This window comes from Megalobrama amblycephala, linkage group LG21 (assembly GCF_018812025.1).
Source record: "Megalobrama amblycephala isolate DHTTF-2021 linkage group LG21, ASM1881202v1, whole genome shotgun sequence".
NCBI lineage: Eukaryota > Metazoa > Chordata > Actinopteri > Cypriniformes > Xenocyprididae > Megalobrama > Megalobrama amblycephala.
The window spans coordinates 14,223,269-14,247,504 of NC_063064.1; the positions used below are offsets into that span (position 1 = coordinate 14,223,269).

General features: G+C 36.0%; 3 protein-coding genes across 4 annotated transcripts in view; all 3 read left to right on the forward strand.

Moving 5' to 3' along the window:
• Positions 1–24,236, forward strand: part of magi1b (membrane associated guanylate kinase, WW and PDZ domain containing 1b) — a 1,153,738-nt gene that overhangs the window by 814,475 nt on the left and 315,027 nt on the right.
• On the forward strand, positions 276–22,932 carry ptbp1b (polypyrimidine tract binding protein 1b). 2 transcript variants are annotated; one of them, XM_048172271.1, is made up of 18 exons: positions 276–409; positions 969–1,019; positions 2,355–2,385; positions 6,784–6,844; positions 6,935–7,107; positions 7,950–8,096; positions 8,636–8,791; positions 8,949–9,059; positions 9,210–9,384; positions 9,484–9,564; positions 9,667–9,812; positions 13,029–13,062; positions 13,883–13,975; positions 15,796–16,012; positions 16,096–16,173; positions 16,713–19,448; positions 22,225–22,353; positions 22,512–22,932. In XM_048172271.1, exons 1-16 carry the CDS (start codon positions 402–404, stop codon positions 16,843–16,845), a joined length of 1,695 nt encoding a protein of 564 aa, XP_048028228.1. In that variant the 5' UTR covers positions 276–401; the 3' UTR covers positions 16,846–19,448; positions 22,225–22,353; positions 22,512–22,932. The 2 variants fall into 2 exon arrangements, with proteins under 2 accessions (XP_048028228.1, XP_048028229.1); XM_048172272.1 differs by lacking the exon at positions 969–1,019 and having other exon boundaries at positions 284–409.
• Positions 19,084–22,357, forward strand: fam174c (family with sequence similarity 174 member C). The gene is made up of 2 exons (XM_048172295.1): positions 19,084–19,448; positions 22,225–22,357. The coding sequence occupies exons 1-2, from the start codon at positions 19,162–19,164 to the stop codon at positions 22,355–22,357; spliced, it is 420 nt and encodes a 139-aa protein (XP_048028252.1). The 5' UTR covers positions 19,084–19,161.

Below are 24,236 nucleotides of genomic sequence, written 5' to 3' on the forward strand. Positions count from 1 at the left end.
TTATCTTAATTTAATTGGTATATATAATTAAAAACATAATTTATCTATTTCATCAAGTAAGTTACTATTACACTGACAAAATAACACATTAATCCATTTATTGAATAAAAGAAAACTTGTTTCATAAGTGATTAGTCCATTCTTCAAACACGCAGAACAATACTAGGATGCACGACACGCAATTTCTCTCCCCTCAAACTGTAACCGCCCTTTGCTTTCAACTCGTCTTATCCAATCACAGTCCTCCTCGTGTCTCATACTCCCACTGTTTTCCAGGGTTGACCAATCACCGAGCTCATCGCTGAGGCTTCGCTCAACGCACTCCGCCATTTTGTAGCGCTTTAAGAAAACTCAGCCAAGCAACAAAGTTGCGGATCAGAGCTGCTGTTCCTCGGTGTGCAATGGACGGGTAAGTGATGCTACCTTATCATGAATGGAAAATAAGTTGGATTTGCCAGGCGATAAACACTGCACGAGTAAAACCATACGTATATCAACTGTAATATATATATATATATATTTTTTTTTTTTGTGTGATTGGACAGCGCGAGCGCTCTCATCACCAGTTGCGATTAAACAAACCCCGTAGTTTTCCCGTGCGTCAGGCTTCTGTATGATGCTCGCTGTTTTGTTTGGCACATTTAGTTTTTTCCCCCCCAGGTTTGCCTATTTTATTTGTATTAGTGTCCGTGTTTTGCAGCTTAAATTAGTTTTTTTTTTTTTTTTTTTTACAAAGCTCGGATGATTTTCACCGTGAGGACTTGTTGAATCGTATGCAGTAATTAAAGTTCAATTAAAAAGTAAAGAATAACATTATTTAAAACGTATAAATGGGGAAAGCAAGCATTAAAAGTTATGTAATTTCTAAAAGTTATGTGTTTCTAACCAGAAAACTATTAGTAAAGTGAGTAAGAGTAAATTGATTAGTTAGATTGTGTGATGGCATTGACATCTTTTTCCCTGTGCAGCCGTCTAGAGACTGAATTGTATCCTATGGGATCAAGTTACGCAGAATTAGAGTAAGTCCATCTAAAATGTTATAGCTCAGATTTGGTGTTTTTTATTTTCTTTTTTACCCGCCCATAGATTGCATTTTTAACGTAGTACTTTCATTAGAGAAATATCAGTGTACCACAGTAATTCTCTTACAAAAAGCGCCATGGTTGCCATAGTTTCCACAAAAACAAGTAGTTACTTGGTCATTTTAATTTCCCGCAGTTTTCAGTAACTGTCACTTTTTTATTGTTGTTAATTTAATGTTTATTGTTAGAACAGTGCAAAAGTATGAATTTTAAACTGTGTTTACAATGCTATGTTGCAAATTTTGGGCTAAAAATGGACAAACCAAAAAATAAACAAACAAACAAAAAAAGAAATAAAATGTAGAAAATTTAGTTCAACAAGTTTTGCAATCAACATTTTCTGAAACTCATTTAATTTCACACTGTAGATAAGGAAAACTAACTTTCAGTCTATTTTTGTACCCCGTTTGTTGAATAGTAACCTACTGGTGGTTAATACCACATAGCGGTAACAATTACTGTTGTAACTACTGTAATGTGGCAGAAACTGTGGTTACTATGGTAAAAGGCTCTAAACATTGGCCAATGAGTCTGTTTGATAGACTTAAGATGAACCAGACAGACACTGCACATGCACTATGTAAGATGATACACAGAAACTAAAACCACTCCCCAGGTATTGTGAAAAAATGACCCCAGTCCTCAGGGCCCCCTTGTTTGAGCTCTCATTTGCATAGTTTTTTCCCTCTTGGGGAAAATGTATCAGGATTTGTTTGGCACAGTTAGTTTCTTTTTCAATTCATTGTTTCAAACATAAAAGCTTTGTAGATATGAGGACTTTTTGAAGACCTGATCCAAAGGAGAGATTCTGGTATTGTGTTTACTGTGAGTTCATGTGAAACAGGATGTGGGGGTTAATCTTCAACCATAGACTGACCCAAAATACCACTCATATTTCTTGCTCTAAGGGAGATCTGTGGGAAGGAACTAGATTACGCAGTCTATTCACAATCTGCTTATTCCTTTAATGGGAAAAACATCTGACCAACATGAACCAAATTAAATATTAGACTTATTAGCCCCACTTAAATATGAATTACAGTTCATATTTTGGTTACTTAAAGAAATGGGCTAAATTCTGAAATTACATATTAGACATTTACTGTCCTGTGCATGAAACATTTTCTCTTTACTTTTTGTTTCATTGGGACTTTTTTAGACAAATGCATGGGGTCAGAATTGTTCCTCTTTTCTCCTTTTCTAATTTCATGTATTTTGTTTCTGTTTTCCTGCTCTGATTTTTTTCTTTTCCATTTCTGTTTTCTTTTACAGCGTTGTTCACGATATTGCAGTTGGCACGAAGGTAAGGATCTTATTTTTAGTAAAAAGGCACATGTGCTATACACCTTGGATTGGTTCAATAAGAACACATTGTTTTGCTTATCTTTCTTTAACTGTTTGTGTGCCATGACTCTCTGTATTGAGAATTCACATGGCCTTTGTGGCTTCCACACCTTGTGCTATTGCTCTGTCTAGATATGAATCATCCTGGCAACGAGGTGAATCATTTCAAAGCAAATCAAAGATTTGTTAGAACAAGCATTGTGCCATTCCACGTTGTGCTTTCTCAACTTTTTATGAACTCAGAGTTATCATTTAACTTTAAAAATTGAATTCTGGATCATAATATTTCATAATATTTGGCTGTTGTGAAGTGCATAGTTGAGAAATCCCAAACTTTCTGCCTGGTTCAGCCTTCACGAGGCCACAACATGAACACTCCCGCTCATTCTCTCATTAAAGATTATTTCCTGTGGTATGTGGCTAGTGAGGAGGGACCTACAGTATGTGGAACAAAAGGCTGATTCATGAGGTTCATTTAGGTTAGTTACTTACACGTTTCAGGTTATGCAGTTTCTTATGTAGCATGAAACCTGCATTTATCTGAAGCACTTCATTTATTTGAGGATTACTATGGTACAGGGACAGGCACTGTTTTTTGCTAATTGGAAAAGTTGGTTCTGAATTTATATAAGATGTTTACTAGTTTTGTATTTAAGTTAGTTCAAGGGAAATTCTTCTGCATTATGTCTCAGGTTCAGATCAATTAAAATGTTAAATACAATGTGAAACCTCACTCGGAAGCCTTTTACTACTGTAATGTGACATTTCTGAGTGAAACAGGATATGGAAAAAATGTAGGATAGGGTTTGATTTTATTCATTGGGAACTAACTGGATTGTGAAAATTGGACGACAAGAATTGAGCTAGACATTCTAAATGGCTATTTGGCTGTTGGTTAGCATTAATGTGGCCTAAGTGATGTCATCAGGCAAGGAAAGTTGTTTTAGAAGAATAGCATATTTCATTTACATTGTAATGAAAGATATTAAAATGGTGGAATAACATGCACTGATCATTCACTAAAAAACAAGAACAATAGAAGCCGTAAAAAGGGTCAATGCTGATTTCATGTTAACTGAGAACACAGGAAACTGTTCATTCTTGTCTTTTGGGCTAAATTAAACTGCAGTCGCAACATGAGCAGAGCAGCAGGTAGGTATATTAGGCTGCTGTCACTTTAAGACCATACGCACGGATACATTATACTGATACACAACCAGTTTTCACCCAACTGTTACTTTCACTTGAGACATAACCGGCTGTTTACAGTAAGTCAGCGTGTGCACGGTGTTAAGTTCATTTTCACTGCTTATTGTGCCTAATAGCACTTTTTAACATCGAGCACGTCCTAAATTCGTGATCGCCTTCTGAGAGAGGCAGCTTTCTGTGTGCGCACTTTGGCAGTGTTCCAGTCAGCAAGAGCACCGCACCGAGTTCCTTTTCAGGATATATTGTGCTTATAACCCTTTTTAACATCAAGCATGTCCCGCTTACATTCTCATTCATGCATTTCATCACTCTGAAATGTCAATAGTGCTATTACATACCGCGATGTACACGATATAGCAAAATCTCTAATGATAGACATTTTATACTGTGGTAACGATATATATCGTCATACCGCCCAGCCCTAATACCCACACTGCCTTTGTTATCAGCACAAAAGATGTTTTCTTTATTTGAATTGCACAGAAAATTCATGCACAATAAGGTCAAAGACATTCATCAAGTAAAGTAGATTTAATGTTTTTAAATTGATCAATGGATGTTCTGGTTGTTGAGCTGATCTTCAGATGACTGTATTTGTCTTTGCGAACACAGGTGACAAGCATTTTATTGTTTAAGCGAGGTTTCTACCTCAGCCTAACGATTGAACCTGTGTCAGAGACATTCTTCAGAGATTGGTTTTGGCTGTTGATATGACGAGATGAATGCTGTCTATTCATCAAATGCAAATATGTTTGCCTCATCACTCAGCACACACATGTAGCTCTTGTGTTTGTTCAGCAGTGCTGATCAGAGGGAAGATGGCTGGGGGAGGTGCTAATGGGTCACATGGGGGTTCGCTTGATGCTATCAGTCTCTCTTTCTTGTTCTCTGTATCTCGTAAAGAATGCCAGTCGAAAGCTTGTGGGTCACAGGTGCTGATTACAGCGAGCTGACAATACACAATACTCTCAGCATGTTTTAACTTGCTAATAATGCATTGTGATGTTGTATTTGTAGTGTCAGGGTGCACAACCAGGTATTTGTCTGTCAAACAGGGCAGTAATGTGTACATAGACTCTCCACAGGGACAATTACTGATCGGCAGTTGCTATTATTGCATAGTCTTAACGTAAAACTGAGGTATGGATCTGTGCTCATGACCTGTATGGTTAGTGTAGTAAATGGCTCAAGTTTGAAGGCACACCTGGGCGTATAGAGATAATGGGTCTTGTGTATTCAGTTCTGGGTTGGGTTTCAGTTACCTGCAGCGCAGGCACAAGGTTTCCATGGTGAGCGCATTACAATCGGAGCCGTGGTAACGGCCCCGTTTTTTTGTTGTTGTGAATTGTTGCAGTCTTCGCCCCTCCCCCTGTCTTTCACACTTCCTAATCTATTTGAGCAAGTATCCCATCATGCCACACCCAACAAAGTTAACACATCGAATGTTTGTGTTTGTCGTGCTTAATTAACTTCATTAAATGCACAGAGATAGTGCTGTCTGACACCATTTAGAAGCTTTGAAGGAATGTTCTGGGTCCAAGTCAAGTTAAACTCTATCAAAGGCATATGTAACAGAAACCACTGAAAATTATTTGTGTAAAAATTCAAATTACATTTTAGTACAGTAAGGCCACGATTTAATAAAAGTTGTGGGAACATTCTTAAATTGTGGCCTTCATGATCAAATGTTGTATCATTATAATGTACAGTATTAAATAAGGACATTTGTTTTGAGATTTTCTAAAGATTACATTTACATTTAACCATGTTAGTGTTTTTAAGATCAATTTTAAGTGAGTGTTAGATCACAACAAAGGTAAGCTAAATATAAAAGCAGGGTGAATAATACACATTTAACATTAGACATATAATTACACCGTACCTAACTGCAAAGTACCATCTACGTGAAGCAAAGCTAACCCCACTAAACACAATCATAACACAAAACCAGAAGTGAATTTTGACTAGACCAGTAGTTCTACTTCTGAAAGGACAATTTACCTGTCATATAATAATCCTTTAGGTACAAAAGAATTAACACAAGCACTTTATTGTTCCAACAGTTGTTATTGCTTTATTGCTAAAAACGTTGCAAGCTTGTTGTCAGTTCATTGGTCATTTTGCTTGAAAACGGTACCATTTTGGATAACAGACAACTGAGTAGATCTATAAACAAGATTTCTGTAAAAGCATAAAGTTCCTAAGATCAAGTTTAGCGTGTTTTACAGTAACCCTTTAAACATTTGTTTTTTAGCTTAGTGTGTCGTACCAGATGCATGTTGTGTAGCCACCCCCCTCTGGTTTACATGTGGTTCTCATTGAGTCGTTTGACTGTGGAATTTTAATATGTGGTGGGCAGGCCTGTGTGGTTGCATGGGCTTTAGCAGTTTCTGCTGAATACACTTATTTCACTTTCTTTAGTCATAGGCTGTGACTGGACATTCAGAAAATAGTTTCTTTTAATTCGTCCAACTACTGTTACTTTCTTTGTCTCAAATGTCTGCACTCGGAAAATGAACAATCAGAACAAACATTTGCTTTCAGTTGTCCAATTTAAATGGGACAAAGACAGTTATTTGCAAAATTATGTTAATCACATGTCTTAAGTCATGTGTAATCTTGGCTACATGCGCAAAGGTTTAGTTGTATAAATGTCCTGGTTATTAGACATATTCTGTCCTTCCTTAACAAAGAAAAGTGTGAAAGAGTAAATGCAAAATTCGCCCTGGACACTCATTCCTCTTGGTCGACGACCCGGAAATGTAAAACCGCCCCTCTTTCTATGGTCTACAGAGATCTTCCTTCATAGGTTTCTAGTGGGGGATGTCTTGTGGTTGATCTCTGACCCCACCCACCCTTAAGGCTGTGCTGTTTGCACAGGAAGGCTGGATGTAGCATTGCCTATTTCCTGCGTTCAGAGTTTTCTGATGTAAACTTGTCCTTATTTGGACATCCCACTATCATTCTTTCCTTTACTGCTTGTTGTTGGCATTCAGGCTAAAGGTTGGATTCATCTATCATTATGTTTTTTTCCTCTTTACTTCAAGTGTCTTGTTTATAAGTTTGTAAACCTCAGAACTGACTCTCTAAACCTCATAAAAATTACACGGTTTGGACTAGAGCTTTTCTTTTTTTCTTTTTTTTCCAGAGAGGATCTGACGAGCTGTTCTCCTGTGTTTCCAGTGGGCCCTATATCATGAGCACAGCAGGTAGTATCTATATGCTTATTACTTATTTATTTATTTCTCAGATGTGGTTAGTTTTGTCCCAGCAATCCTGATCATCTGCTCTTAATGTAGCCAACGGCAACGACAGCAAGAAGTTCAAAGGTGAAATCAGAAGTCCCGCCGCCCCGTCCAGAGTTATACATGTCCGGAAGCTACCCAATGACATCAACGAAGCAGAGGTCATCTCCCTCGGCCTTCCATTTGGCAAAGTCACCAATCTGCTCATGCTAAAGGGAAAGAACCAGGTATCATTCCCTGTCCTGTTATAACTCATTTCGCATTAGCTCAGAGTAGGAGAAAAGGTTGACTTATGAAATAAAATAAAAATTCTGGCATCATTTACTCACCCTCAAGTTGTTCCAAACCTGTATGAATTTATTTTTTCTGCTGAACACAAAAGATGATATTTTGAAGAATGTCGGTAACCAAACAGTTGATGGGCCCCATTGGCTTCCATAGTATTTTTTTTTTTTTTTTTTTTACCATACCGTGGAAGGCAATGGGGTCCATCAACTGCTTGGTGAAACTGTTTGTTTGACTAAAAAATATTGTTTGTGAGTGCATTGTTGAGAATCTTGCATTATGACAAATGTTCAGATTTTTGAAAGAAATTAATACTATTATTCAGCAAGGATGCATTACATTGTTCAAAAGTGACAGTAAAGGCATGTATGATATTACCAAAAATTTCTATTTAAAATAATTGTTGTTCTTGTGAACTTTTTATTTATCAAAGAATCCTGAAAAAAGTATCACAGTTCCTACAAAATTATTAAAAAGCACAACTGTTTTCAACTTAGATAAGAAATGTTTCTTGAACATCAAATTAGCATATTAGAATGATTTCTAAAGGATCATGCGAGATGGAAGACAGGAGAAATGATTACATTTTAAAATGTGTTAAAATTAATAATAAATTGTTATAATATCTCACAATATTAGTGTTTTAGTATATTTTTGATCATAAGAAACTTACTGCTCTGTGTATGTGAAATTTAGCTTGTTTAGCTAGTTTTTGCATTCATGTGCTTGCGTAGAGCATTTTTCCGGGCTTAAAGGAAATTGTATGATCTGCATTTTTGTTCAGGCTTTCTTGGAAATGAATACCGAAGAAGCAGCACAGACGATGGTTACTTACTACTCCTCCGTAACGCCCGTCATCAGAAATCATCCCATCTTCATGCAGTACTCCAACCACAAAGAGCTGAAAACAGACAACTCACCAAACCAAGTGGTATGTGCTTCAAATTCTTTAAGTGTCCATCCCCTGCCTGCACATGCATCACATATGCGTGCTTTGAAGCTTCGTTCCACTTTTCTACATAGTTCATCATTTGAAAATATTTTTACGTAAATAAAGATGGCAGAAATTTATGTTATTTGCAGCAGCTGTGCATATGATTATTGATACAAGCAGAGGGCCTGGTTTACTGTCTCCTATGCATCTTGTTTTGTGTGGCCACATTTTCCTAAAAACAGAGTTTATATGCCGCTAAAGGCCTTTAGCAGTGAATTCCACAGCTGCAGCCCATCAGCGCTCATTTGGAGGATAGCTTAATTTGTTTTGCTTTGTTCTGTTTGAGTAAACTGAAATGTAGGCTAGCTGACATTGTATACTCGATTTTGTTCAGAATAAGACATCTACAAATTTGACTCATGGATTTTCAGACATAAAAAGATGCACATGGACATAGTGTTTTTCTTTTCCATTTTTATTTATTTCAAACCGAATTGAAATCTAATTTAATCTTTGCCATTGTTTGGTGTCTACAGAGGGCACAGGCAGCACTGCAGGCAGTAAATGCTGTCCAGACAGGTAGCATGACTTTAGGTGCTGTTGACCCATCCGGTATGACTGGCCCCAGCCCTGTCCTGAGAGTCATCGTTGAAAACCTCTTCTACCCCGTGACCTTAGATGTCCTGCACCAGGTATACACTTCCTCTAGTCTATTCTACACCGTGACCTTAGATGTCCTGCACCAGGTATACACCTCCTCTAGTCTAGTACTCTGCAATGCTATTCCTTTCATATTTAACTGTTGGCAGTTATGATTGTTAGATTAAAATACATTCGGTTCCTCAACAGATCTTCTCCAAGTTTGGCACAGTGCTGAAAGTGATCACATTCACCAAAAACAACCAATTTCAAGCTCTACTCCAGTTTGCTGATGGCCTGACAGCTCAACATGCCAAGCTGGTGAGTGGTGCCATCTATCAGCCATCTTATGTAATAACAATTATTGAATCTTAGTTTTATGCCAGCTCACATACTGTGAAAGAATGTGAAATTCTAGATTTTGTCATGATGTTTCTGTCATAGTTTTTATTAAAATCTCTCTTTCCTCAGGCTTTAGATGGCCAGAACATCTACAACGGCTGCTGTACCCTGCGCATTAGCTTTTCCAAACTTACCAGCTTAAATGTCAAATACAATAATGACAAGAGCCGTGACTACACTCGTCCAGACCTGCCCACAGGGGACAGCCAGCCTGCTCTTGAACATCACGCTGTGGCTGCTTTCGGTACAAACGGGTGTCAAATTATGCCCAGCACACTCTTTTCTTTACCACAGTCCCATTCTGCCTCTTTTAGAAATTTCTAAAAGTCCTTGTATTTTGCAGCTACTCCCGGGATCATCTCTGCCTCACCATACGCGGGAGCACACGCCTTCCCTCCGGCTTTTGCTATCCAGCAGGCTGCAGGTACGACGGCACACAGCTTGAGTCTAACGCCTTCTCTATTTCATATTATCCAAATTCTTATGTCTTGTGATGTGTAACTTAAATTGAGACTGTCTTGATCAGGGTTGACAATACCTGGGGTTCATGGAGCCCTCGCCTCACTGGCCATTCCTGGGGCAGCAGCGGCCGCTGCGGCTGCAAGCAGACTCGGCTTCCCCTCCCTCCCCGGCACCCACTGCGTCATGCTGGTCAGCAACCTGAACCCAGAGGTTAGTAGTTCTTAGTCTCTCATGGACCTGGAAGTGCTCAAAATGTCTATTTAGGTCTCCGCGCAAGCTTTTTTATATTTTTGGATGGCTGATGATGATGATCCTTTAAACTGTATTGTTTTTCTCTTATATTTAATTTTATAATGAATGAGAAATGCATAATTTGTAAAGCTGTCACAATGCTAAAATTTCACTGCAAAAACAGCTGAACACTTTTTTTTTAAATTTTTTTTATTATAATGTAAAAATATTGGTACAAATATTAATAATTTAAATTAAAACAATCACAATGGCACCACAACAAAAACATGTAATTTAGAAAAAAAAAAAAAATTATAATGTAATAATATATAATAGAATAAATATTAAACATTTAAATCAAAACAATGGTAATGGCACTATAGCAACAACCTGGTGGAACCACTGATCTAAATGACTGGATTTCTCATTGCGTTCTAAAGTGTCAGCAGGTGCTGAAGCCGCCGGAAGTGTTTGAGCGGCCTTCTTACTGTTCTCTACCCACAGAGTGCATCATTGACTTGCAGCCAAAACCTTGACCTAAAATCACTCAATTTGCAGCATATCAGTGGGACAGGATTAGTTTTTAGGGTATATGTATATAAATTCATTGTTACTTCGGACTTTATCTGTAATGTTGATGGTCTTTTCAGGCAGGATAGGCGATATATAGAAATCATTAAGATTGTTGTCTACTGGACACTGTAATTGACCGAACTTAAAATAGATTTATGAATGTAATAAAGCAGGAAATATTAAACATGAACATATATATTGGTTTATTACCAGAAATTGATTAGAATATACAATAAATATTACAATACATACAAGACTTTATTATTTGATTGCACTATATTGTGTTAAAATCCAAGGTTTACCATGCATCATCTTGCTCAGAATGACAGCAAATGCTTGGAAATAAAGCATCATGTCTTTAAATCCATACACAGTGTCTTATTACTTCCTGATGTCTTTTTGTTGACCAAATCCACTTCCAGACTTTTGGAGAGCTTGGAAACCATTAAAAAGCAACAGGTCAGATCAAATTTTATGGCTTTTTACTAGCATGACGGTTTGCATATGAATTAAGTGCTATTTGTATATATTGTTGAGCTAATTATTAATTTAAACTTTTAACTCGTTATCTTTACTGTCTCGAAATAACATGCTGTTAATGAAGACACTGTTAAATAATTTAGTTACTATACAAATAAAAACAATATTATATAGCATAACACAATATAATTACATAACCACAGTGAATAACTGTACATGACGAATTAAGTTAATTAAGTATGTGCATGCCAAGCATAAATCTGTATTCAGATTTCAGAAGAATTATTTTGACATTTGTAATAAAAATGTTGAGGCGTCTCATCCGTCAGCTGATCTGATATTTGCTACTGTAATGAAGATGATCGTAACTTTTAATAAGCAGGGGAAATTCCCAACTTTAACAAATAACCATTTAAATGTTTAGGATGTTTGCATTGTAAGAATGTACAGGGAGACTTCAGTAATGTTCTCATTAAAATCAGATGACTTCAATAGAATACTATGGAATACCAGCATGGTGGCGCGGTGGCTTCACTTTTTATAACGTCATGAGCAATCCAGTCTTTTATATAGATCAGTTAGTGGAACACTTTTCTTTTAAAACAAAATGTGAATTTGTATGTTGTAATGTAAAAATATTGGTAGAAATAAAATTAAATGATGGCAATGGCATCACATAAAAAAACTTAGTTGAACACACCTTTTAAAAAAAAAACATATTTTCTCAGGGTGTTACGAGATCTCGCAGTATTAAAATGTGATGATATTTCTCGTCTCGTGATATCAGTTGAGTCTGTGGCAAAACCTTTTACAGTGCTTGCATTATTGTTTAGCATATGATTATTCATACTCAGAAAGTAGAACTGAAGTGATATTCATCACAATATTAGTAAAGACATTTCAATCTGCACCTGCATTGTTTTGCATTTTGGTGACCAAAAAACTATTTTTACAGTCAAATATTTTGTCATTGAGATTTCTTAAAAAAAATGTGAAAATATCGTTGTCTCGTTCTCATGAACACAATATCATGCATCGTCTCATCTCGTGAGTTAAGTATATCGTCACACCCCAAATATTTCTAATACAAATACTGGTATAAATATCAATCATTTTAATTAAACAATGGCACATAACCTTCAGTTATTTTGCCATTTAACTGAATTAAGTTAACGATATTGTAAATGGTGGTGTTACTACTGCTATACTGCTGAATGTCTCTTTAATTTTAGTGTCCTTATGATCTATTGTCACTCAGTAATTGCAGTGTACAGGGCACAAAAGCCTGTTGTTTAGAGTTTCCATTAACAGAAGCCCTGCCTCTTTATTTGCTCAAGTATCCTCACCCCTTCTACAATGCGTTGTCATTTCCTCCTCTAACATCCTCAGGTTTTGCGTTAAAAAAGCCATTCAGTTGAGCTTCATTCTTCTTGTTGCTTCCATTTGAATATGTTGCTGCTTACTTCATATTCCACTCATCTCCTCCAAATATTACTTAACAGTGAAATTGTATTTTCTGTTGGTCTGTTCAGAAGTTGGTTTTATTTATTCATTAATTTGTATTGTTTTGTAAAACAGACCATTGGAAAGTGCATTTACACGTGCATCATACTGAAAAGAGCACATTGTTTAATACAGTAACTAATTGCTTAAGATTAGCTTGTTTTGCTGGTGAAGTTTCTTTGTTAAATTTAGCACTATATTTTGTATTTCTTTATGTATACTGACCTTGTTTTTTACCTCCTTTTTTTTCTCCTATTTCTCTCCCTCCCCATTCCCCTCATCCCATTGCTCTTTTTTTGTTTTTGGAAACCTCGTTCTCCTTTGCCATCTGGCTGCACGCACCATATGTCTCTCTACTCATCTGATCTGTACGAACAATTACACGATTCCACATCATCCCACAATCACACACACCAAACATGACTTCATATACATATAAACATTTCTCTCTCTTCTATCCCCCCACTCCCACCCCTCTCTCCGCTCCCAATCCATTAACCATCTTCATGATCCAACCATCGTTTTTCGCCATTTCCCGTGGAACTGCCTCGCTGCCTCGGATATGTTGAACCTCCACTCTGCCTCCGATCTTTACCTGTCTCTTCCTCCTCCGCTGCCCCCCTCTGCTGTCCTTTAAAGAGAGTTACGCCCCACTGCCTCTTTATTCTCTTCGGTATGTCATCCTTTAGCATCTTTTTTTGTCACTCGTTTATTCTGTTCTTTTAATTTGATTTTATTTCCTCACAAGGCATCTGTGAGGCCCAATTCTTTGAGTGCCTCGCTTGTTTTCTGCAGTATTTGGTGTGGTGAGATGAGACACGTCATGAAAAGCTGCAGCTTTCCCGAAACGACAGCACTTTCTTTGAACACAGACAGGAGGCTGCAGCTTTTTATGATGGAACAAAGCAAATTGGTTTCTTGTAAAAATGTTGCATGCTTTTGAAAACTGTTCGCTCCACCTTTTTTTATTGCATGTCTTTGGAGAAAAGCTGTTTAAAATACTTGGTTTAATAGTCAAGACTCCTGCTGTTTTATATGTTCATTCTTTTTTGGGTTAGAAAACAGTTTCATCCCCTTAAAACTTTTTATCTTTCAAGTCTTGAATGATTCTTATCTCAATCGATCCATTTAATCTGTTCCTCAGGAGATCATAAAACAACCTAAACACTCGTTGCAGTCTTCCTAAGACCTGCAGAACCACTTGAACTCTACTCTTAAATCATTTTTTTTAACTAAGAATTTTTTTCAGTTTCTTCTTAAAACAAAGTTACTTTGTCCTTTTTCACTCAATAAAGCCCTGATAAAATTGCCATTACACTAGTCATTTTATAATATTTTTTTTGTACCCTGAAAAGCATGTGATGGTGTGATATATTGGAGTATCTTGATTGTGAACTGAAGTTGTTTTATAGCTCAGGCTGGTTTTGATGAGGTGTGTCTGATTATAACTAATTGCATATTTGTATCTGACATGAACCTGTCTCTCTTTGTAGGTGTATATGGGGATGTATTGAGAGTGAAAATCATGTTCAACAAAAAGGAGAACGCTCTCATACAGATGTCTGATGGGACACAGGCTCAGCTCGGTAAACTCTCTTAATATTATGGGTATTTGCTTACAGAAGGAGCAGACTATATATATATATTATATATAAAATAATATATATGCAGGTTTTGAAATTAACAACCGCCAAATGCGGGTGAAAATCCACCGTGCCGGGTAACACATATCAACACACTAGTCAATTTGGTGGGTTATGATTCATAAATGATGTTCTATCACTTTGCATGGCATTGCTATCAGAACCCTTCCCCTAAAAGGAGCCTAAAACATGAGCAAAACCCCCCAAAAAACATAAGGAGGGTCGCACACTGAGAGAAATGCCACACAGCACCATGTTTTTAAAATGCAAACTCATTGTTTTCTTACAGTGACCACTCGGCATCTGTCTTGGATTGCCGCCTTGAACTTGAGAACACGAGTACAGAATGACGTGACTGGTTTGCGATAAGCCTGCCTGTGAGATGTTTGAGGCATAGCGCAGCGCTTCCTGTCTGGTGTGCGACCGGTTATTGCTCTGCTAGAGCCCTAGGAGGCAATTAAGAGGATACTTTTTCAACACATTCTCATAAATTCAGTATGTCCAAGACTTTTGGGCAAAACGCACCCTAGCATCTTTATTGCAATGTGCAAATAAACTTGTGGCAGTTATAATAGAAGTCACAGAATTTTGTGACACAGTGATTGTCTGTCGTAAAGCTGAAAGCAATACAATGACTCTGAATCAGATTTAATAATAAATATATTTTAATCCAAGCTGTGACTTTGATAGTCTGGTTTATCTGTGATATTTTGTTTGGGCTAGTAGAAATTCTTAATGGCTCGTAACTTAAAAAAAAGTTGGTAGCCCAATTGGCTGGTGAGTGAGAAAGTAAATTTTAAACCTTGTGTATATCACTACCATTTAAAGGGTTAGTTAGTGGAAATTTCTGTCATCAATTACTCACCTTGTCGTTTCAAACCTGTAAGACTTTTGTTCATCTTTGGAACAAATAAAGATATTTTTAATGAAATCTGAGAGATTCCTGTTCCTCTGTTGACAGCCATGCAACTACCACTTTGACGCTTCAAAAAGTACATAAAGAGATTATAAAACTAATCCATATGAATTGAGCTATTTAATCCAAATTTTCTGAAGAGACATGATCAGTTTATATGATGAACAGATTTCATCTAGGCTTTTATTCACATGTAAACATTGATCAGCGAACATAAACAGAAGCTCAACCATACTTGACATGTGAGAACAAACCTCATAGGTTCTCGCGGAAGCTCAAACGTGTTGCGTAACAGAGAATGAACCTCACTGGTTCTCGCACATTAAGCGAACATGCTTGAGCTTCTGTTTACCATAATTTGATGTGTGAATTGATGAATGTGTATATGTGAATAAAAGCCTAAATTCAATCTGTTTATCATATAAAGCAATCATGTCTCCAGAAAATTTGGACTAAAAATTTGTATGTAATAATTTTACGATACATTTTGTAACTCAGTGGAGGGACAGAAATCTCTGCTTTAATTACAATATCTTAATATGTGTTCTGAAGATGAACGAAAGTCTTACAGGTTTGGAACGACATGAGGTAAATGATGACAGAATTTTAATTTTGAACTAACCCTTTAAGAGTTTAGAGTCAGTAAGACTCTTAAATTTCTCTTATGCTTACAAAGACTGATATTATTTGATCCAAAATACAGTAAAAATTGTAATCTTGTGAAATGTTTAGCAGATGCTAGTGCTCAAACTGGTTTTCACAGTATACTAATTTACGTCATGGTGAACTAGGGCGCAGAATGATACACGCTTTGTATATTTCTTTCATGTACACTTTTATATTTCAGCAATGAGCCATCTAAGCGGGCAGAAGTTATACGGCAGGCCCCTGCGCATCACACTGTCCAAACACACGACTGTCCAGATGCCACGGGAGGGACATGAAGACCAGGGTCTTACCAAAGACTACAGCAACTCTCCTCTCCATCGCTTTAAGAAGCCAGGCTCAAAAAACTACTCCAACATCTTTCCTCCCTCATCTACCCTGCACCTGTCTAACATCCCGTGAGTTTATACACATCAGCTTCTTGTTTTTATATGAAATTAAAAACCCAGACCTCATCTGTAACTTTGTTTCTGTATTTTAGACCCGCCGTTGTTGAAGATGACCTCAAGATGCTCTTTGCTAGCAGTGGTGCTCTCGTCAAGAACTTCAAGTTTTTTCAGTAAGTCTTTGTAGCTGTGACATCATGTATGTGTACATATATTATGAATAACATAACATTCAAGCTATTTAATAATTTTTTTAAATATTTTATTATTATAGTATTATATTATTTTAATATTAAAATATTTTACTTCTGTATTAAGCCTAGAATAATAGAATAATAGAATTTCTAGACACCTTGGTTTGTTGTAATTTTCTCAATGTCATTTCTGCCTTTTTGATGATTATAATTTTCATACTTTTTATAAATTGACCACTTCAGAAAATTAAAACAGTACGTACGTACTGATCACTGATATGCATTATAAAGTTCCGATTCTAAGCTTTTTTTTTATTTAGTTTAGTTTGCATTATTAATTTAATTTAGGTTTTTTTAATTATTATTTTTTTATTCATTTGCTACCTGGTTATTTTGAGTTAAAATACAATTTTTGGCAGCATCAATCTGTTAATTATTGATTATCATAAGCACATAAATTCTATAATAATTCTTTCGGTTTATCCATAAGAAATACTAACAAATTGATCAACTTTTAGGAAGGATCGCAAGATGGCTCTGATTCAGATGGGTTCTGTGGAGGAAGCAATCGAGTCCCTTATCCAGTTCCACAACCATGATCTCGGAGAAAACCACCATCTTAGGGTTTCCTTCTCCAAGTCCACCATTTGAGATAAATATTGTCTAGAATGGGTGGGAGCGGCCAGTCATTTTAAACCTAAATGAGTCTTAATCACTTAAGCTCACTTCCATCATTCCATTTTTTTATTTAAGAGGCATTTTAGTGGATATTTACAAATGTACTTTTATTTTATTTTATTCAAAGTTTTAGAACAGGTATATTATTAGTTTGCCCCGAAAACTGTATTTATCACTCCATCTATCATTTACAGTCTAGTTAAGGCTTGTAAAAATGATTTCAGTAGAAGCAGAGATGAACCACTTCAGGCCTTTGATTCTATTTGTACCATTTGTGCCTTCAGATCTCTAGAACCTCAGTCAAACATCTGCGACTAATGTTTGCAAATCTGTGGTTTACAGTCCATTTCGTGCCCTCAGGGCCAAACATTGACACTCCTATGAGACATGGGTAATTTCATCAGGCTGATGGTACAGGCCTTAAACTCTGCACCTCTGCGTTATGTATCTCCCAGTAGGCTCGTATTCATCATATCCTCTAGCTTTAGCGTTTATACTGTATTTTAGACATAGAATGTTTACAGGCATTTTTCTCCAAGTTACTGCAATCATTTGTGGTTAAATCCTATAGTGTTGTCAAGATTTGTATTGTTTTTATACTGTGGGCCATTGCATGTTGGCTGTGGTCAGTGGATCATTAAGTGCTGACCATTTACTGTTTGTCCTGTATTTTGCATAGATGTTCAGTGTCAGGCTTCATGTTATTGTGTCATATAGTAGATTATTTAAGCTATTCTACTCCAATGCCCCATGTATTTTATGTATTCATGTACCTATGTGTACACTACAGCTTGATACCAAAGCCTTTCCTCCATGTACCTTCGTAAGAGACATCCTGACACCTTTTAGCCTCACAACAAACAGCATGTACAAACATGTCCTTTCAGAGTGTCTTGACACTTTCCCTTCTTTGTAGAGAACTGTAGTGTGATGGAAAGAGTTCAAGTGAATTGGGATGAGTGAAAGACATGACTGATAATCAGCAGACCTGCTGAATTGTGCACATCATAATGCTGCGATCTGACACAATGGCCTTCAGTGACCTCTGTAAAATGAGTTTGGGCCTTTGAAATCTGACAAGTGCCTTTTTAAAATGTCTTGGTTGACTCACAGCAGTCCATCCTGGTGACATTCAGCTGCATTAACTTTCAAAAGATGTTTTATGAAAGGCCTGATGATGGCCTCAATTTGGCACTCAGACCGAAATTATAAAGAAAACTGAATCTACTTTGTTTATATTATATTCCCGGCAATGTTTCATAATGGATCAAGTTATTTTACTTTAATATTTTACATTTTCTCATTCAGTTCTGTGTTGTTGTTTTTTTTCTTCTTTGTTATATGTTTTACAATTTGTGTGGGACCAATCAAAAAAAAAAAAAAAAGGTGGCGCTTTAAAAAAAATGCAAATGCTCCTTGGATATAGAAAAAAGCCGCTTTATAATTTTTGAGAACATTGATTCTTCACAGTGGCTGGATAACCTGATTATGCATCCTTGCACAACATTAAAAACCCTCAATTTACAACATCTGCCTTAGATAAAGTGCTTTTTCTTATAGTGGACAGATGAGGTGTAAATACTATTTTTGTATCACAATGTTAAAAGTTATGGGTTTTTATATTTCCTGAAAACATGTATATTTTGATTACAGCTATGGATCATCATCATGCAAAAATATAGTTAAATATAAAATGGTTAAAAATCAGGATTACACTGTTTTCAGTCTTTAATCTTGTTTTTCATGGCATTCCTAGTTGTACTTTTTGCCTTCAATAAATATTTCTTTACTCAAGTCTGTATACATGACGTTTATTCATGTGTCAATAAATAAAGGACAGCTGCAATACTTTTACGAGTGACTTTATAACTGAAATGACATGCATCACACAAGTACGAAAGAGTTTGGACTAAAAGTTAAATCATTCTATGACCTTTGCGGAAACGCCTCGCGTGGCGTTATTCCCGAAATCGGAATTGAGTAACAACCGTCGTATTTGCGTTGTATATGGTTCAGGCAACAGAAAATCTCACAATAACCACAGTCTACATCAAAATAATACAGTATTAATGTTTTAACCCTCTGGAAAAGGGAGAGTAGAACGTGTTAATGGGAACCTGGTCTCGTTGTTAATTCCCCTCAGGAGACAATTTACCGTAACACTACGTGTGCTCACTGCTGTCGTCACGTCTTCGATCAGGAAGAGGAACTGGATTCAGTCGTTAAAGCGAACTTCATATTTGTTTGTGGATCTTCTCTTGCCTTTAAAAACCACGAACTCAAGCTACTATGAAACATCTAAGACTTCTGCCTCTGCTTTTGACTTTGTGGGCAGTTTCTTACGCCGATGACACGAGCAATGGGCTGAAGATCAGTACTACTAAACAACCCGCACTCAAGAACAATTCCAGCATCAGCAACAGTACCGAAAAGTCCGATAAAAACATCACCACCACTACCAACAACACCAGCAAAATGGGCTTCGATGTGAACGGCGCGATGATTAACCGGGCTCTATATGTTCTTATCGGGATCACGGCCATCGGAGTTCTGTATTTCTTAGTGAGAGCGGTCCGGTAAGTTAAGTGATCTGGGAATTATGTCATATGAGGTTTTGTATTAAAATGTACTCATTCAGACAGTATGTTCAGTAGACATACTATGTATGTACTAGACAAATCGTATATAGATATAGATTCGAAATGCAGCGATAATGTCAAAAATGCTTTCATTGTAAGAAACTTTGCATTGTGCCCAGACTGGGCATAAATACACGAAAATGTATTTAAAATAAAAAATACTGTGTGAAAAATGTAACGTTATTTGAATATCACAAAATATGTGTGAAACTGGCAGTAAAGTATCACTATTAAGGCCCGTTTACACCACGAACGATAACTACAAAGATAACTATATTTAACATATTCTAAGCATGCGTTGTGGTTACGTTATTTTGATCACACCAGCACTGACTACCTTATCCACTTGGTAACTGTAGAAAATGCTGCTACACAATGGCAAGTGGAAAAATGGGTTTAATTCAGACATGTTTGAACAATAAACTGATTCAGAAGAGGGAGAGTGAATTATACAGGGTTGTCGACAAGTTGATGTCCGAATGGTAATGTGTTTTATGTATCGCTGTCTACAATGTCGGACTCCTAACAGAAAGTGATATGATTAATATTTGGCTTGACTAAGTTATCAAGCAGCTAATAATGTGTCAACTCAGAATACTGTATATGAATCACCATTTCCAAGAAATCTGGTGTCCTCCATGATTCCTATTCTTTCTGACAGCAAAGCACTTGAATGCGAAGGCAGTGTTATTGCTTATTTCCTTACAGAAATCCAGATCATCTTTTGTTCACCCAATTGTAGATGCACTCATACTGCTGCAGCTCACATGTATGAAAAAGGCTGAACTAGTTGAAATCAGCTGCCTAATAAAGAGGTTGACTGGCAAAAAGTATTTTATGTATTTTGAAAATACAAAAATACTTAGCTTAAATGTATTTAAATACAAAATACATTTGATTTTTTTTTCAAAAGTATTTAAATACAAAATAGTATTTTGTATTTCAAATACATATTTCAAATACATTTATTTGAAATACTGCCCATCCCCGATTGTGTCAGCCTTTTGTTGGACCTCGAGACTTAAGACTAACTTAGCTAAATCATTTTTTTATTTTTATTTTTTTATTATTATTTTTAAAAAGTTTGGATTTGGTGGAAATGGATAAATTCCTAAAAAATCTGCTCCAAAACAAATTAACTTATTTTTTTTAAAAACATATTATTGCTAATTAAATAAAGTTTTACACAAATAAAAAGCATGTTTGAAAAAAAAATTAAGGATATACTTCTACAAGAAAATTCCAAATGCATCTTGTTGAAAAGGCTTTTAAAATCTATATGGAGCGAGTCGCCGCTCATGGGCGCTGCCATGTGACGTGTGTTACCTGACCCGCACGGTGTAACACAATTGCGTTACTAATAACAATTTGTTTACTTTACTGATTGAAATTTGACTAATTATTCCCTGATAAGTCCACTAAAACTGCAAAATAAAGTACAACAGTCATGTTTTATGGTGCTTTTTTAGAGGTACCCTATGTAACTGCATTTTGCAGAAGAACATTGTTTTGGTTGTGCTTCGGCTCTGCATGACTGTGCAGATGAATATGGTTCTTTCTCATAACTAAAAGAGAGACACACAGATTCTCAAGATGTCTAGCTGAAGACGCTACTTTAGCTATACCCATTTACCCATTAATAGACACATAGTTCCTTGAAAATAAATTCAGCACTGCGCTACAACAACCCCTAATGAAATGACCATTCACAATAGATAATGCTTTACAATTAACTGTTAGAGAGCTACATACGGCAATTTATCTGTTCAGTAAAATACCTTCCTCACCTGTTGAGTAATAAAAACGCATCTCTGCATCACTTTTACAACATTTTAAATTCCTCAGTTCTCTCCATCTCCGAAAAGCCAAGCCAGTGTCTTGTTTTATTATGAGATCTGTCGCGTTCTCTTTTTACCTGCAGACTGTCCTCTGTTTGTTTGTGTTTTTTGTTTTTTTTAAAAGTGTGATTCACTGGAGGTTCGAAATTTAGCATGCTTCATATCAACCTTTCTCACTCGTTGTGACAACTAACCTATGGCTCTCCCACACCGTACATGCCGGAGCAACTTTTCTATATTTACAGATATGAGGAGACATGCATGAGGGAGTGACTTATGTATGCAACTTCCCACGAAAACCATCCTGCCTTGTCTAAAAAATAAACTTATAATAGGCTTACCATAGTGAATCAGGATAAGACAAAAACATATTTTGGAGGAAGGATTGATGATGAATTGATTCATTATTTTAATTTTGAACAAAAAAATGTTACATAGTGTACCTTTAATTTTGGGACAAAATTGCTCTATTAGTTGTGGTGTCAATACATCTATAAATATAATTAAAAGATTAATATGAGGCAGAAGTATAGAATGTCACATTTTATTATTGGCTATTTCAACACAAAATGTTTTACCAACTAAGAAGAACAGCACTTTTAGTGTTTCATCCCTCTGCCTAATGTGAGCATAAGTATTGGGATGGTTTAACTTAAATTAAATGTCTAAGACATCACCAGACTCTTGGTTTTACACTTTGAAATGCTTTTCCAGTCCTTTAATGCAGCCATTTTCAACGGTTGCTTGTTTTGGGGAGTTTAGTCTTTAGTCTCCTCTTCAGCTGGTGAAATGCATGTTAAATAGGATTTGTATATATATTTGTTTGAACTTTTCCTTCAAGTGTTTAATGGTTTTTCTTTGTGCTCTCATTCAAGTCTGAAAAAAAAGGGTGTTCAGAGGAAGAAATACGGGCTCCTTTCAAACTATGACGACACAATGGAGATGGCCCACCTGGAAAGCGATGAGGACGATAACACTGTTTATGAAGCCAAATCTTTGAGAAGGTAGTCAAACACCAGATTATACTCAAATATTGACATAAGTATCATCCAGTCTCTGCTTAACTTTAGACTTTGGACTGTGATGTTGGAAATCTATACCTCAGATATTATCTTGTCTGACCTGCTTTTTAACAGCTTTTCTGTCCTGCTTCTTTTAACAGATGAATCTCTGGGGATGTTTGACACTGCCATAAAAAGAATGTAATGAAGACAATCCCATTATGTACCAAAATGGTTGTTGAATGATTTTGTTGTCGTTTTCAACCATGAGAGGATCTAGTCACGAAGCTTGGATGATTTTGCTCCAAGAATTAAAAGTGGAAGGTGTAGTTTTAAACTAGATGACTACATTTTGGACTGATACGACCAAATAGATCTTCTTCGAAATTTCTTGGAAGGTCATACGTTTTTTTTTTTTGGGTGTGGAAAGAAAGTTGGCAAGAGGATCAAAACTGTGTTTTGTGCCAAAATTACTTATGCATCATTTTTAAGGGTTTGAAACTCTTGAGTGAGTCAATGTGTGTTAATTAATATTGTAAAAAATAAAAACTTCCCCTCATTTCCAATTTACAAACACTGACAGTCCTGAAAGTTGTTTGCTAATTTATGAGACCATTATATTGTTTGGATCTATGTGAATATATTGTTTTAGGTGTGCCATCATATTATGATAGATATTCTGATGATATTTTTAAAAAAATGTTTTCTTTCAAAGATCTTGTTTTCTTTCTTTCTTTCTTTCTTTCTTTCTTTCTTTCTTTCTTTCTTTCTTTCTTTCAAAGATCTTTCTTTCTTTCTTTCTTTCCTACCTACCTATACTGGGACTATACTGGGTATTAATTTCAGATGTAAATTCTGAAATGTCATAAATTCATGGATTTCATGTGTATGAATTTGCCAAATACCAGCATATGTAAGAGATGCACTTTGATTTTTAGAGTTTAGAAATTAAAACAGCCAGTTGTGATAGTTTATGCCATGACGACACCCTGACCACTTCGTCATAGTACCATTACAAGGTTGGTTTGATTTTTAGAGACTAAACATTTCCACATGATTTTGGTTCCAAACGTAGATGTGCTTCGTGCTCAGTTCTATGTTTAAAGTCATTGTTAACTAAGGTTTCGTCAGACTCGACTCATGCTTTTTTTTTTTTTTTCAATGGGTGTTGTTTTGCATTATGTAGAGATGACAAATGATTGTGCTGACAGCAAGCCGTCTTGAGGTATATGGATCAAACCACAGCGTTCTCAAATTACCAGTTTGAAATTTTAAGGGGTGTAAATGAGGGCATTGATGACATTGTTATAAATTTATTTATCAATGCTGTCCAAAACTGTCAAATTTAAATGCATGAAGTATCACTGTATTAATATTTAATGTACATAATTCCAATGATTACTGAAGTGTGCCTTTCATTCATCCCTTTTTGTAAGTGCATTTGATTGGATGTTTTTGGCTTTTTTGTAATTAAATTCTATTCTCTATTTTCTCTATTTCTCTATTCTCTATTTTTACCCTTCTGAAGTTTTTGATTTACATTAGCTTTTATATAAAAACATTATTTAAGTTTAATTTTTTTTTCTCATGTTATGACATGAGAAATCATTTGACATACAAGAGGTCTTTGTACTATCAAAACATTCTATAACTTTCATAGCTTAAAATCTCTCCCTCTTCATAAACAAAGCATTTATTTTACCAAGATCCAAAAATGGTTCATTTTGGATATTTGTTGGATTTGTGAGGTCAATTGGGAAAATTATATTTGCATATGACTGCCTCAAGAGCAAGACATGGACGAATCATTTTAAATCATTGCATCATAGGCCTCACCCACTGCGAGCATCACATATCATCAAAAGCAAATAGAACATTTTGCGCAT

Excerpts from the sequence above, each read along its gene's own strand:
- ptbp1b (XM_048172271.1), top strand. Across the intron at positions 13,063-13,882 it reads CTGCCTCTTTATTCTCTTCG|GTGTATATGGGGATGTATTG; the intron begins GTATGTCATCCT and ends CTCTCTTTGTAG. Across the intron at positions 13,976-15,795 it reads TGGGACACAGGCTCAGCTCG|CAATGAGCCATCTAAGCGGG; the intron begins GTAAACTCTCTT and ends TTTATATTTCAG.
- fam174c (XM_048172295.1), top strand. The coding sequence starts at position 19,162 with ATGAAACATCTAAGACTTCTGCCTCTGCTTTTGACTTTGTGGGCAGTT. Across the intron at positions 19,449-22,224 it reads TTCTTAGTGAGAGCGGTCCG|TCTGAAAAAAAAGGGTGTTC; the intron begins GTAAGTTAAGTG and ends CTCTCATTCAAG.